This window comes from Trichechus manatus, unplaced genomic scaffold (genome assembly GCF_000243295.1).
Source record: "Trichechus manatus latirostris isolate Lorelei unplaced genomic scaffold, TriManLat1.0 scaffold00058, whole genome shotgun sequence".
In the NCBI taxonomy this organism is placed as follows: Eukaryota; Metazoa; Chordata; class Mammalia; order Sirenia; family Trichechidae; genus Trichechus; species Trichechus manatus.
Window position 1 is genome coordinate 14,274,585 of NW_004443994.1, and position 15,893 is coordinate 14,290,477.

The following is a 15,893-nucleotide window of genomic DNA, read 5'->3' on the forward strand; positions in this document are numbered from 1 at the left end:
TTAGAGAGGAAAAAAAAGATATACATATAACATTGATTTAGCTTTCCCTATCATATACCATTAGCCAAAGACTTCTACAGTCAACAGTAGAAGCAACATACACACACATACAAAACTCCAATAATTTATTTATGTAGCTATATCAGAGTAGTTCTTAAAATGTCCATAACTCAGTGATTACAAACAGATATAAATGTTATAATCACACTTCCCAAAAAATGGCAATAGGATTTTTCATTATTAACCTTGTTTAGCATTCTTGTTTACATAGTTTCTTTCATTTTGCATTTTTTTAACATGAAGGTAAACTTGAATCCAGTTTAAGTAAGATAAAAACTGAAACTTGAATCAATCAGTCCTGAATTTAATATATTTTTACAGTAAGTCAAACAAATATTGAACTGAAACATGTTTTGATCTATCATGTGGCACAAAAGGATACATTTCTACCTAATCTCATTACCTTTAAAATTAAGAAAAACCACAAAAGGAAAGTTATGGAGGTTTTATAGATCAAGTCCTATCCTAAAAGTAAAGATCTGTGTGTGTGTGTATATACATATTTCTTTTTTTCTTAACTTATCAAAAATTGATGAGAAAACCTAACAGAATATTAATCACGACTTCTAAGATGCGCCTTTAGAACTGTCAGTCACATTATAGAAAACTAATTTCAGTTCTCACTTATTCCTTATGTGATTTTAATTTGTTGATGTGTTTTTGTTTTTTCTTTGTGAAATCAAGTACGTACTTATTCACTGATGATAATATTAAAAGGAAAAAAATTACACCTGAGAAATAAACAAAAATAGCAATTTTCCTACTTTAGTTTTTTTTTTTAATTAACATAGGTATAGTATCAGGGAAAAAGTATAGTTTTAGATAATCTTTCAAATACGTTATTTACTAAAATAGTAACTAAGATGTGAGGAACCTGGGTGCTTCAGTGAACACTAAAAGGTGAAGATTCATCTAAATCTGGCTAGTTAAAAATGCTAGTACAAAATAATCAGTGATGAATATATCTTTGCTACTAAGACAAGTCCCATATTAGGGTTCTAAAAGGTGTACTATGAACAGGTACATACTCTCAAAACAAATTAGGTTGATATTAGACAAATGTTAATCTGATTTATATTACACATGGATTTCCACTTAAAATATTTCTTTTGCTCAAAGCTATAATGAAATATAAGCAGTTAATGTTCTTAAGTAATTCATTAGTCCAGAGTCCACTAGGCAAATACGGCTCTCCACCTGTGTTGTTTTATTATTGTTTTTTTCAATAAAGTATTATTGGCACATAGCCGTGCTTGTTTGTTCATATATTTTCTATCACTGCTTTCAGACTATAAAGGCAGAAATTTCAGTCATTACAACAGAGACAAGATGATCTACAAAACATAAAATATTTATTATCTGTACATTTATTGAAAAATTTTGCCTATTCCTCACTTAACTCTTTTTTAACTACTTAAAAACTCATATACAGAATATTTAAGTTTTGTCCTTTAACATTCTTCTCTGCCTCTTCCAAGTTGGTGTTCCTACTGAAGTTAGCCCTGTCTTCTCATCTCTTTGGCATATAATCCAAGTTGAGCCCTTATACAATTTCATTTTTACTGACAGAGATTCTGATTTGCTAATTCATCCTATTGATTGATTCTACACTTAACCTATATATTTTAACATTTATTATCTCTCCATGATCACTACAAGTTTCTGTTGATAACTGGCAGAATGCAAATAAAAAAGTAAATTAGAAATCATTATATAAGCAATGGAAACTTAGTGTATTGGTTAAGAGTAGGGCTTTGGGATTAGACAGATCAAAGTTCAAAGCCATGTTATAGCACTTGGGAAAGTCAACATCTCTTACTTATCACTGAAATGGCAACACCAATAACGCCAATAAAAAATGACTAATGAAATTCAGTTACAATATTTATTATATTTATATGTACAACATTGTCTTATTAATTCAATTAAAGTAGTTTTGCTGTTTTTCTAAATAAATTAAAAAAAAAAAAAAACCCACTGCCATCGAGTCGATTCCAACCCATAGCGACCCTATAGGACAGAGTAGAACTGCCCCACAGGGTTTCCAAGGAGCACCTTTTGGATTCGAACTGCCTACCTTTTGGTTAGCAGTCATAGCTCTTAACCACTACGCCACCAGGGTTTCCAAATAAATTAAAAGCTATTTTAATTATTTTGAAATCTATAATCCCTAGCACAGTGCTAGGCATATGGTAAAAGTTTAACATTAAAAGGAATAACAGCAGGAAAGCATGTGACTATGATATGGTCTTGATAAAAGACAAAAGAAAGGTGATTTCTACCCAGTAAGAAAGAAACTTAATCAGAGAAAGTTAAATAGAATCAATTTTTAAACATGTTTTTATAGCACTGATAAATATATCAGCGAAATATAGACATTAAGGCTCAACAAACAAAAGTATTATGTACATAAAAAAGAGTAGGAACACAAAATAAGAACTTAAAGATCCAAGGAGATGATTTTCCAATTAAATATGCCTTTCTTCCTCAAAATTGGATGTATTAACACAATTTTTGACTGATTAGCCCAAATACCAGTATCTTGTCCCCCAAATTCAACTTATGAATTAAGAGTTGGATGCACAATTTATTTCAGTAACACAAGCAAAACGAACATCTGCTAACTTTCTGCCACGTAAGTTTGTGTGTTGGGGGGTGGGTGTGAACAGAGCTTCTGATGTGTAATGTTCTTTCCATCTGCACACCAGGTGGCACTGCATGGCTAATCAGAGGATGATAACACACATCCAGATTCCTTACATTTTTGAAGATAAAAAAACAAATAAATCAAAACTTTGTTTAAAAAACTCTTTTTGTAAATGATCACAATAAATATACTTTGCTATTTGAGTTAATATTATAAATTAATCATTATTTCAGTATTGTTTCTTCCATGTGTTAAATTTCTGATATAACTTAAATAATATTACTATGAAATATAGTTTGAGAAGTTGGAAAAGAACAATATAACCAAACTAGGTTCTCCCCAATGATTTCTATTTATTCATATAAATAAATTTGGACTACATAGTAGAGCCTTGAGGAATTTGGAACATGATTGTATTGAATGCTCCTTAAATAATTCAAAGACATGATCTAGAGGAAAACTGATCAGATAAAACTTTCAGTTGAATTGCCTAAGAAAAATAGATTTGTTACTTAAAATGCCTTAATGAAGTCCCCTCTTAAAGTGATGGTTTTACTTTAGAAGATAACACTTTTAAGCATTTAATGTCAAAGAATGTACTTAAAGGTGATACAAAAAAAATAATATTAGTCCATCTAAACTAATCCTGAGAAGCCCTGTTGGTGCAGTGTTTAAGTGCTCAGCTGCTAAATGAAAGGTTGGAGAATCGAACCCATCATTTGCTCTGCAGGAGAAAGACGTAGCAGTCTGCTTCAGTAAAGACTGCAGCCTTGGAAACCCTATGGGGCGGTTCTACTCTGTCCTATACGGTCACTTGGAGCCGAAATAGACTTGACTGGAAATGGGTTTTGTATTTTTGGTTTAATCTAATCATATGAGCTAGTCAAAAATAGTGTAGATAAGACAAAAAATAAGTCTACAAAGTTTCACATTTTCATTCTTTGAAACTTTTTTTTCTAGAAAGAAATCCAAAGCATATATATAGAAGTATACCTAGCTTCCTGCAATCTGCAGTGACCTCCTCCATTTTCATGCTTCTCTCACCAGTCTTTCTTTCTTTGTGTATACGGCTCTTTTTTTTTTTTTAATCAAATTTGGGGTGATAATGATCCTAAAAGGGGTGGGAAAGCAGAGCTGTGGGGCTTGTAGCATGAAAAAAGCTACCCAGTAATATTCCTCCTTGAAAATCATTGCTGCACTGTATATATGTATTCAACACAGTCTTGAATTCTAGATGCAATATCATTGAATTGGGAGGAGTGGTTTTATTGTGGTATTCCTTAATTCTTCTGTGATAATAACCATTACCTTGATGTTATTCTAAAGTTGATCCTTCAACATCATATATTAGCATTGGGAATTAGAAATAAGTGACATTTTACCTCTAAAAGAAAACATAGATATATAGGATGATTACACATTGAAAAAACAAACAAAAAAATCAGGATGCCTGTAGTGTATGTTCAATAATATCTGTAGGTTCAAAAGATAATTTTCCCTCACACACAGAAAAAAAAGTATCAATAGCCATAAGCAATAGGTGAAATAAAATATTCAATTTAGTACAATAATTTTCCAACTTTCCTATCAAATGATTTTTCAGAGTTAATTAAGCCATTTGGGAACTACCAAAAGAAAACCAGTTCTTAAACAATGAAAAGGGCCAAATTTTTTTTTCCTTCCTTAACTTAAGAAACTACCATAAGTGATAAATTGTGTGTGTGTATACATATATATATGTGTGTGTGTGTATACACATATATACATTCACACTATATACACTGATTCATCTATTACATTTATATTTCATTTCATGAAATTGTTGTAGTTAATAGAATTTTTATATTTATGCTCTATCATTATGTTAAGTATTATATCACTATGTTGAACATTAGGTATTTTCTTTATCACTGCTGGTCAATTTTTAATGACGGCATTATTGGCTTGAAAGCAAATAGAAATGTCTCAATGTCTCCATTCAATTAAATCAAAAGAAGATAAAAGTGTTCAATATTTTAATATAATTTACATTTTCTTATAAAAGTTTTTTTTTTAATTAAAATAACTTGGACAATAGGATATTTAAAAATAACACTTCCACTGAATGAATTGTGTCCTATTTGACTGTAATATGGAAGATAGATATATTTTAATTAATTTATTGATTAATAGGTATTTATTGAGCATCTACAATATTCCAGGGATTGTATCAACAGAAAAAAAATTTAAAAAGATTTTCTGATATCATTTTAATTATAAAATACTTATTAATGCCTTCAAGGCAAATAACTTTATCATTAAAAACTGACCAACAATGCTCAAAGAAAATACCTAATGTTCAACATAGTGATGTAATACTTAACATAGCGATAGGGCATAAATATAAAAATTCCATTAACCATAACATTTAGAATTTGAAATTCATTTCATTGAGAACCAATAAACATGTCTTTTCATTTTTCCAGAAAGGAAATAAAAGAAGTTGCTTGGAAAGATCCACAAATTTAAAATGGCTAAATGATCAAGAACAGTTTTAAAAATTCTCAAGAAGTTATTACATTGCTCTTTTATTTCTTTCTTTGTTTTTCTTTGATTTTTCTTCTTCCAGTTATTTGACTTCAAAAAAATTTACTGAGGTTGTACTACATTTCAAGAAATATGCTGAAATGGTGAAATACAGAGATAAATAAAAATGAACCTATACTCTTAAAAGTTCTTAATATTGTGTACAGCCTTGAAAGATATTTTACTTTAAGAATGGTTTACTTTTCCTTGAAGACAATAAGGAGTGATGGGAGGGTTTTGAGCAGGGAATGACATGATCGGATCCAATAGTGGAAAGATCACAATTTCTGTTGTGTGGATAATGGTGGCCAAGCAGACTGGTTAAGAGGCTGTAGCAGTATTCTGATAGCATAAGGGAGGGAACTAGAAATAGTGAGAAATGAGTTCAAGAGATATTTTGAGGGTAGGCACCAGTAAAGCATTCTGTGTTGAAATAGTGACTATTCCTGTTTATAATAGATTCCTGTAGTACCTGCTCCACAGTGTCTACTGTGACAGTAATAATAGATTTTACTGTTTCCTCTAAAATTCAGGTGAAAAAACAAAAAACTTTGGTTAGAAGAATATATAAAATTTTACCAGTTATCTCATGATGTTTCAGTAGTTGTTCTTTTCTTTGCATGCTTCTTGAACCTTTTTAACACTGCCATGTTTTGTGAGAATAGAAGAGGGAAACTAGCATAGATGGACAATCAGAAAGGGAAAGGGAAATGGCCTCCTCTGAAGCAAAGACTAAGGGTTCAGTTATGTGGTCGTCTAGAGCCATGGTTCTTAAACCTGGCTGTACAATATAATCACCCAAAGAACATTAAATAAAAAATATGTATCTATGGATATACATGCCCAGCCAATCTCCACCATGTCCTACTTCTTGAATTGTGAAATATGACTGTCCTGATTGAATCTCTTATGATTTACCTGACTTGAATTAAAACTAAGTTAAAAATTTTAAAACTGAATTCAAATTTCTGTATATTTTTAATTCTTAGCACAGTGTCTGGCACATTGTAGTCATTCAATAATTGTTTAATTCACTTAACAGGTATGTACTGATAGGTGTTGAGCATGCTACGGAAAAAAGATTAGTACCTCAAGGCCCTTACAATGTAGAGAAGTGGCTTTCAAACTTTTTTGACCACTAAGCTGCATTTACAGAATAGATTTTACATATAATTCAGTGTGTGTGTGCAAATACATGCACCAAAAGCAAACACATACACAAATGAAAAAATATTTTCACAAAATGACACTTACCCTAACCATGTGCAACACATTTGGATATTTTTATTCTATTCTGTTCATTTTTGTAAAATAAAAAAAAAAAAAATGATGGTTATGACCCTTCATATTGATTTCTATACCAGTCAAAGGCAGCCATTCAGTACTTAGAAAAAGTCTTCTTAGTAAATAGTCTATTTCTGAACATTGACAGTAACACGCTGTGCAGGTGATTTTATTTCACTAAAAATACCAAATTTTAGAGTCTTTAAAATAAATTCCAATTATCTCAAAGACAATTCAACCCATTTTTGACTAACATGCAGGATTTTACTCAGACTACCAAGAAACTAAACTTCTCATGGGTAAAGAGAATAACTCTTTAAGAATCATAATTACGTGTATACTCTCAGATAATTCCCTAAATGAACTCTGTCAGCGTTAGTTAGGGAAAAATCTAAAACTGGGTGACATTTACACGAATAACATCACATACAATATTAAAATCAAGAATATGAAAACACATATTAATACTATGGGTTTATTGAATTATCCTTAATAATTCATATTTAATAAATAATAAAGGCAATTTTTTCTTTTAGATAAACACAGAATGAGACAGTAGTTATACATACAGACGATCTATAACTATGGCATTCCCAAAAACAGAAAGAGAAGGCATATCCATTTTATTAAGTGACCTACCTAATCAACATGCAATCATTAAGCTGTTAGACTGTCTTCTGTGCTAATAAGTGCTTTACTGATATCTTTCATAAGGAAGCCTGTACATCACATGCCAATGATGATTTTGACTTATGGCAAAGATTTTGTCTCCCCAGTCCATATCTGTTATCCCTTCCCTCTACAGTAATAGAAGATTAATGGGGATGTGTCCACTCATCTAAATACTACATTTCCCAGTACCCTTTGCTGTTAAGTATGTTTGTATGACCAGGTTCTAGACAATAAGTTAAAGCACAAGTGATAGGTGAAACTTCTAAGTCATGAACTTAAAAGGAAAGAAGCTCCCCTCCTTCCTTCCTACTTCTGTTAGCTGTAAATGCAGACATGTTGACAACCTATTGACCAAATAATGGAAGTCAGGTGTTGAGAATGGTTCATACTGTTATTTAAGAGAAAACTAAACATATATCTTGTTTAAGCTTCTACTGATTTCTTTTGTTAAAGCAGCCAAACCTGCATCCTAAATAATACAGAATTCCTATTCCAACATTTACACATCCAAACTCCGTGGGAAAGGAGTAGATAAGTGAGTAAACTTTATTTACAATATAGAAACATGATTAATGAACAAAAGCATGCAAGGATGTGAGGCTGCCCAAGTAATAGACAGTTATACGGTTAACAGAAAGGTCATAAATTCCCAAATCAGCAATCAAAGAGTGTCAAAAATTTCCTGGAGGATAAAGCTACTTGTCTTCTACAGATTGAAGCTTATTTATTTACTTTTTTGACAAGATGAAACTTTCTTGTATATATTTCATACAAAATACTGAAATGGAACATAACTGCATTCCTCACATCACTACACCAAAATGTCAAAAGATTCACTTCTCAGCATGAAAATGCACAGCCACATAAATATGAAAGGATTCCACATTTTAAATGCTGTATTAACACCTCAGTGCAGAGTCAAATGGGGGCCACTGTATTGTGAACAAGTGTAAGATTATCAAATAGCATATGTAAGGAACCTTGATGAAATGAAGCAAAATAAAAAAGCTAAACTATTATTGACTCTTGCAATGGAAGATGTCTCCTAAAGCTACAACCATTCAGAGTGATAAACCATTTAATCATTCCAAATTTTGAAATAACTTGCTCCTTAGGCAATTCATTTTGAGATATTGCAACGTATTGGCTATTTATTTGGCCCCGATGTCTTCAGTACTTGGACTCTTTATAGACAAAGTTCATGGAGATATACATGTCTGTATTAGTACATACTCTTCCATCAGTTGAAAACAGGAAAGCACAAGGGTGAATAAAAATAGCTATTTTATAACATCATCAATATTTCACACCCTATTACTGATTAAATTTTTTCCACATATTATTGACAAAGCATTTTTGATCATTTGATTGCTGAGAGTAACAGGAACTTACTGATCTAATATTTCTGACATTAGGAGAATATACTCAATAGATACTTCCTTCTTTAGGTTAAATTCTCAACCAAATGTAATGCTAAAAAGTTAAATGAAAGTCAGGTATAGCACTCTAAAAGTGGAACCTAGGGAAAATATCAGACCTTTTATCCTTCCTAGTCTTGGTATATACCATGATAACTGTACTTAAATGAAGATAATGTAGAGAAATCCCAATGGCAATGACACTTTCAAGTTTCTGAAAGGAAGAAGGTTGAATACAGACATTGAGGAGCTAAACGACAGTACAAAATGTATTATTTCCTCCATAACGTTTCATACCTATAAAGGGAATTTTAGAGATGGTCTTAAACTTGGTAGCAATTGTCTACTAAGAGAATACATTGCATTCTGATGAGAAAAATTTAGTAGGCTGAGAAGTACTTCTGAGGATTTCACCCTAGAAGTGCAATGAAATAGGAAAGCCCAGAACAAATGTCATTCAGTGTGCAATCACTTAGAGATGGAACAGTTTTCATCCTTATGTAGGTTTGTTAGATATTCACATTCAAAGAGTGTGAAGTACAGAAGAGACAAAGAAAAAGACACGAGGAGGGACTTATGTTAGTTTCGTTACTATTGTACAATATGCCACTTTTTATGCCTCTGAACCTCTTAGGTAGTTATTCTGGTTCTAAAGCATTTAGCATCAAGGTGGGTCCTTTTTGAAATGCATGAAGCTCAGGAGAATGGAGTTGGAGCCTCATTGTTGTGTAGGTTGATGCTTCCTGGATGTGTTAGTTTTGTAAACTTTTGCCATTTTTTCCTTTATTTCTGTGAGATAAGGCTTGCAAGCATAATTATGGTTTTCCTGTGTGATACTTAGGGAGCCCTGGTGGGTTTCTTTTGGTTTTTCTGTGTCGTATTTGGAAAACCAGAGGTTCCCCATGTAACCTAATGGAAAAAACAAATGAAACCCACTGAAACGGAGTCAATTCCAACTCACAGCAAACCCATAGGATTTTCAACTCTGTAAATCTTTACAGAAGCACATCTTTCTTCTCTGAAGCCACTGGTGGTTTTGAACCATTGATCTTTCGGTTAGCAGTCAAATGCTTTAACCACTGCACCACCAGGGATGCCTAATGGAAAGGTGCTTGCAATAAACTATCTATTTAGTTCTTACTGGTATATTGTCATAAATCAATGATGCCACAGTGTCACGAACCTTACTGGTGGCTTGTATTACCAGATCATATATCTCAAAATCCATAACTCATATCAAAATTTCCGGATTGGTTTTTGAATCAGCATGCCATAATAAGTGAAAATACATAGCATCAAAAAATTTTTTTAAATAAAAATTTAGTAACAAGAGTTAAAAATCAGTAACAATTGAACATATTTAGTTTGCATAATTGTCCACAGTATCATATGAGGGAATGAATACAAAATTCTTCAGACAAATATCAAATTAAAAGAACTGTTTGTTTTCTTGTTTCTCTCTCTCTCCTGGTCTCAGTAAAAAGTAAGTGGAAGGAAATTTTTAGAAAGTTCAGTCATTTCTGGGCTATTTAGGCAAAGCATGGAACTATAAGAAATATTAAGAACCTTAGCAGCTATACCTTGTCCATGTGACTTTCACAAGTATGACTGAACATCCTCGAAATTCAGCTTAATATGAAAAGTCTGTAGAAAAAATTTGGGAAAAAAACAGCATAAAAAAGAAAAAGAACCAACTCTGTCCTCTATTATAATTTAGTCAAATTGTTATACAATAATGAGAATGACAAGATGAAACTTTCTTGTATATATTTCATACAAAATACTGAAATGGAACATAACTGCATTCCTCATGTCTGAGACCAGTGTCTGCGCTTCTGTGGCATGACTGGAAAACATTTTGCTTCCTATAGAATGTCCACTGGTGATGATGATGTGGTGAGAGAACGGGAGAGAAAGACTGTCTTGCCAAAGTCTATCCACAATAAAGGTCTTGCCAAAGTCTTTCCATATGAAGGGGCAACAAAAGTAGTTCTAAAACAGAAATTCAGTTTCTTTGGCCACTCATATCTGTCTACTAGTCCCCGAACAGATATAACATCCATCCTGACAATGTCTGAAGACAATCATTCTTCTGGGTATTGTTGCAAAATAAAAACAATAATATTATAGATAAAAATGTTTAAACATAAGCTACTCACCAATTCCAATGAAAGCGGCTTTGTAGCCTTCTTCCTTCAAAGTGCTAAGAGTCATTTCATTCACTGAAAGGCTTTTACCACAAATTATCTATAAGAAATAACATTTTGAATAGTTTATTTCAATATTTCCTTAATTAAAACTTTCATCTTTAACATGAAAAAGAATGGAAACACAGTAAAAGCTAACTTTCTATGTGTGTGTATGTATATGTATATATGAAACCATTTTTGTCTTTTAATAGATGGGCTTACATATATAGCAAACTGTATAATATATAGAATACTAACATGATTTATTTAAGAATTAAATGCATTTTTGCTTTTTAATGAAGTAGCAGGAACAAAGCCAGGGTAATTAAAATTAGGTCAATAAACTTTCACAGCTTGCTTAAAATGCTCAATACACTATGCTGGGCACCTTAAACAATAAAATGATGAAGGAGAACCAGCACCTGGCTCAATGTATAATCAAATACACTATGGGTAATACAAATGGTTAACACATTCACCTGCTGACCCAACAGCTGGAGGTTCGAGCCCACCAAAGGCAACTCAGAAGAAAGGCCTGACAATCTACTTCTAAAAAATCAGCAATCGAAAACCTTATAGAGCACATTTCTATTCTGACACACATGAGGTCACCATGAGTCAGAGTCAACTTGATGAGAAATGATTCAAGCAGATATCAGAAATGTACTTCCTTACCACAATGACTAATAATAGTAAGAAGAAGCAGATGCTGCCAATTTGGCCCATAAAATAGAGTCCAATCAAAATAGAAAACGACATTCAGAAAGCTGGACCCTGTGCAAAAGCCAAGAGAGAAAAGAAATAGAAGAATCTATATACTGTATGTGGCATCACCCACAACCATGGTGTTTTCCTCATACTCCTCAGAAGCTGATCAACTGAACTAACTGGTATATCCTAATCAACCAGGATCCAGAATTCAAAAACTAAAAAATGATTTTAAGAAAAATCAAGGTAGATAGTGAACAGACTTAAGAGAAATTCTCTAATTCCCTCTGTAAGAAAATACTAGGATTCATATACCTCCCTTTGTTCAAGAATGGCAAAAAGGAAAAAAATAAAATAAAACAAAATGAGATATAAGAACTATGAAAACATTCTGAAACATAAAAGAAGATCATATCACTGATGAAATTTTAAAAAAACTAATTTGTACAAACAAGTTACTTCCAAACCAATAATGAATATTAGACATCTGCTTTTTTGTTCTTAAAAATCAAGAAGAAAATAATCTATGAAACAAACAATTGAAAATATAAGAAGACAATCTGCTAAAAGGATAAGGAACTCCTATTTTAAAGTAGTATATACAAATAAAGGAGATACCAAACTAAATAAATTAAAAATGCAGAAACAACTCTGGTGTAAAAAAGAAAACCAAAGCTACAATTACTCAAGAAAAATAACAATAGTAAAATAATGAAAACTTATGGATGCTGACATGGTTTATTCAGAGACGAATTAAGAATCTTAAATGCTTTCATTATTCAAGCTAGAAAAATGAAAAGTATGAAACTCAAGAGGTTAAAAAAGAATAACGAATAAGTGTAAAGATAGGAGGAAAGAATAAAGATGAAGTCAGTAATTAATGAATAAAAAAATACAAAACTCTGAGAGCTGGTTCTTCGAAAGAATACATTAATGAGAGAAGCTACTATCTAGTACTATCAAGAAAAGAAGTCAAGAAACCACTATCTAGAATTATCCAGGAAAAAAAAAGTAAAAACAGCACAATGTACAACTTTAAAAATAAGAAAGTAAGTATATCCACAGGTAAAGATGGGATTTTTTTTTTTTTTAAATAAGAGAATCACATATTTAAATACGGGCTAATAATTTCAAAAGTCTCAATGAAATGGAAGATGTTTGTAGAAAATACATACTGGCCAAATTGAGGTGAGAGTAAAATAAATGGGAAAGACCAATAACCATGGAAACAATGAAGAAAAAAAATTGTCAAAGTTTTGTCTCTCAAAAAAACGCTTTGAAATCAGAAAGATAAAATTTTCAAATTCAGTACAAAAGATAACTCTCATGACAATATTCTTTTTAAAAAATTTTTTTAATTGTACTTTTTTTTAAACAGGATATTGCTGTTGTTTTTTTTTTTAAATGGTGCTTGAAGTGAAAATTTACAGTTCAAGTCAGTTTCTCATACAAAAATTTATACAAACATTGCTATGTGACCCTAGCTGCTCTCCCTATACTAAGACAGCACACTCCTACTTTCCACCCTGGATTTCCCATGTCCATTCAACCAGCTCCTGTTCCTTTTTGCTTTCTCATCTCGCCTCCAGAAAGGAGCTGCCCATTTAGTCTCATATATCTACTTCAGCTAAGAAGCACTCTCTTCACAAGTATCATTTTTTGTCCCTTAGTCCAGCATAATCTTTGTCTGAAAGGTTGGTTTCGGGAATGGTTTCAGTTCTGGGCTAACGGCGGGTCTGGGGGCCATCTCTTCCAGGGTCCCTCCAGTCTCAGTCAAACCATTAAGTCTGGACTTTTTACTAGAATTTGAGTTCTGCACCCCACTTTTTTCCTGCTCTGTCAGGAACTCTCTGTTATCGCTTTCAGGACAGGTCATTGGTGGTGGCTGGGCATTACCTAGTTCTTTTGGTCTCAAGCTGATGGAGTCTCTGGTTTATGTGGCCCTTTCTGTTTCTTGGGCTAATATTTTTCTTGTGTCTTTGGGGTTCTTCATTCTCCTTTGCTCCAGGTGAGTTAGGACCAATTGATGCATCTTATATGGCTGCTCACTAGTTTTTAAAATCACAGACGCCACTCACCAAACTGGGATGCAGAATATTTTCTTAATGAACTTTATAATGCCAAATGACCTAGATGTCCCCTGAAACCATGGTCCCTGGACCCCCGCCCCTGCTACTCTGTCCCTCGAAGTATTTGGTTGTATTTAGGAAACTTCTTAAATTTGGTTTAGTCCAGTTGTGCTGACTTCCTCTGTACTGTGTATTGTCCTTCCCTTCACCTAAGATAATTCTTATCTACTATCTAGTTAGTGAAAACTCCTCTCCCTCCCTCCACACCCGCGTAACCATCCAAGAATGTTTTCTTCTATGTTTAAACTTTTTCTTCAGTTCTTATAACAGTGGCCTCATACAATATTTGTCCTTTTGTGACTAATTTCACTCACCATAACACCTTCCAGATTCAGCCGTGTTATGAGGTGTTTTACAGATTCATCATTGTTTTGTATCATTGCGTAGTATTCCACTGTGTGAATAGACCATAAACTGTTTATCTATTTGTCTGTTGATGGACACCTAGGTTGTTTCCATTTTTTTGCTATTGTGAACAGTACTGCAATGAACGTGGGCATGCATACATTTATTTGTGCGATGCCTCTTATCTCTCTAGGATATATTCGAAGGAGTGAGATTGCTGGATCGTATGGTACTTCTATTTCTAGCTTTTTAAGGAAGTGTGAAATTGATTTCCAAAGTGGTTGTATCATTTTTCATTCCCACCAGCAGTGTATAAGTGTTACAGTCTCTCCACAACCTCTCCAACATTTATTATTTTGTGTTTTTTGGATTAATGCTAGCCTTGTGAGGGTGAGATGGTATCTCACTGAAGTTTTGATTTGCATTTCTCTAATGGCTAATAATCATGAGCATTTCCTCATGTATCTGTCAGCTGCCTGAATGTCTTCTTTGGTGAAGTGACTGTTCATATCCTTTGCCCACTTTTTAATTGGGCTACTTGTCTTTTTGTTGTTGAGGTTTTGCAGTATCTCCTAGATTTTAGAGATTAGACGCTGATCGGATTTGTCATAGCCAAAACTTTTTTCCCAGTCTGTAGGTTGTCTTTTTACTCCTTTGGTGAAGTCTTTTGATGAGCATAAGTGTTTGATTTTTAGGAGCTCCCACTTATCTAGTTTTTCTTCTGGTGCTTGTGCATTGTTACTTATGGTTATGCCATGTAGTAGGGCTCCTACCGTTGTCCCTATTTAAAATGCACCCATTGGCCAGTGGAGAGTTGTTTGTTTCAATGATGCTGAACAGGTTTCTGTGGAGCTACCAGACTGATTAGGTAGAAAGGTCTGGAGAACTCCTTCCAAAAAAATCACCCAGTGAAAACCCTATGGATCACGGTGGTCCCATCCCTTTGTACATGGGGTCGCCATGAGTTACAGGTCAACTCAACGGCAGCTAATAACAACAATGAAGTTTTAAAAAAAGGCAGTTGGAAAAATTAAGCACCTCTTCTCTATTTTTATAAAAAACTAAAAATTTTTATGAGAATAGAAAAATAAATACTTATTCAATCTGATTAAAAATGCTACCTTAGAGACAAGAAAAAATGCCATGTATCATCATTCTTTTATAACATACTAGAGATTCCAGCCAATGATATAGGGGAAGAAAAAAAATATGTAAAATACAAATAGAGAGTAAATAAAATTTTCATTATGTTCTTATATGATGTTTGACTTGAGAAATTCATGAGACTTAACAGAAAATAAATCTTAGAAAAAGAACTGATCTATAAAATTGCTGGTTGCCGTCGAGTTGATTCTGACTCACTGCAACCCTGTGTGTGCAGAGTAGAACTGTGCTCCATAGGGTTTTCAAGGCTGTGACATTTTGGAAGCAGATCACCAGGCCTTACTTCTGAGGCACCTATGGTTGTGTTTCAACCAGTAACCTTTCAGTTAGTAGTCTAGTGCTTAACTATTTGGGTCACCCAGGAACCCCATAAGGTTATTAGACAGATATGAAATAAAATTATTCAACAGGAAATTCATCTAAACGAGATAGTTAGAAGATGATAAATTGAATTCAGTTTTAGATATGATGAGTTTATGTTATTTGAATGCTATGCTTATTAAACTACTAAGAATATAGTAGAGTTTGAAAGAAGGATGGTGTTAGACTAGTCCTTAGCATACTACAAAGCAAAAGTAAACTCTGCATAATTATTTGTTCAATAAATGAAACAAAACTATTAGAAATAGAAAAGAAAAACACATATCAGAAGAACAAGAGGATAAACAAGATAATGCTGGACTATGAAAGCAAAGACAGATAAGGGAAGGGG

At 32.9% G+C, this 15,893-nt stretch overlaps 1 protein-coding gene across 1 annotated transcript in view; it reads right to left on the reverse strand.

Annotated features, from left to right (window-relative positions):
* DPYD (dihydropyrimidine dehydrogenase) overlaps window positions 1-15,893 on the reverse strand; it is a 926,643-nt gene that overhangs the window by 624,222 nt on the left and 286,528 nt on the right. The window contains exon 8 of the mRNA XM_023733350.1: window positions 10,806-10,893. Within this exon, the coding sequence (XP_023589118.1) occupies window positions 10,806-10,893 (88 nt within the window). The remainder of the gene's footprint in view (window positions 1-10,805; window positions 10,894-15,893) is intronic.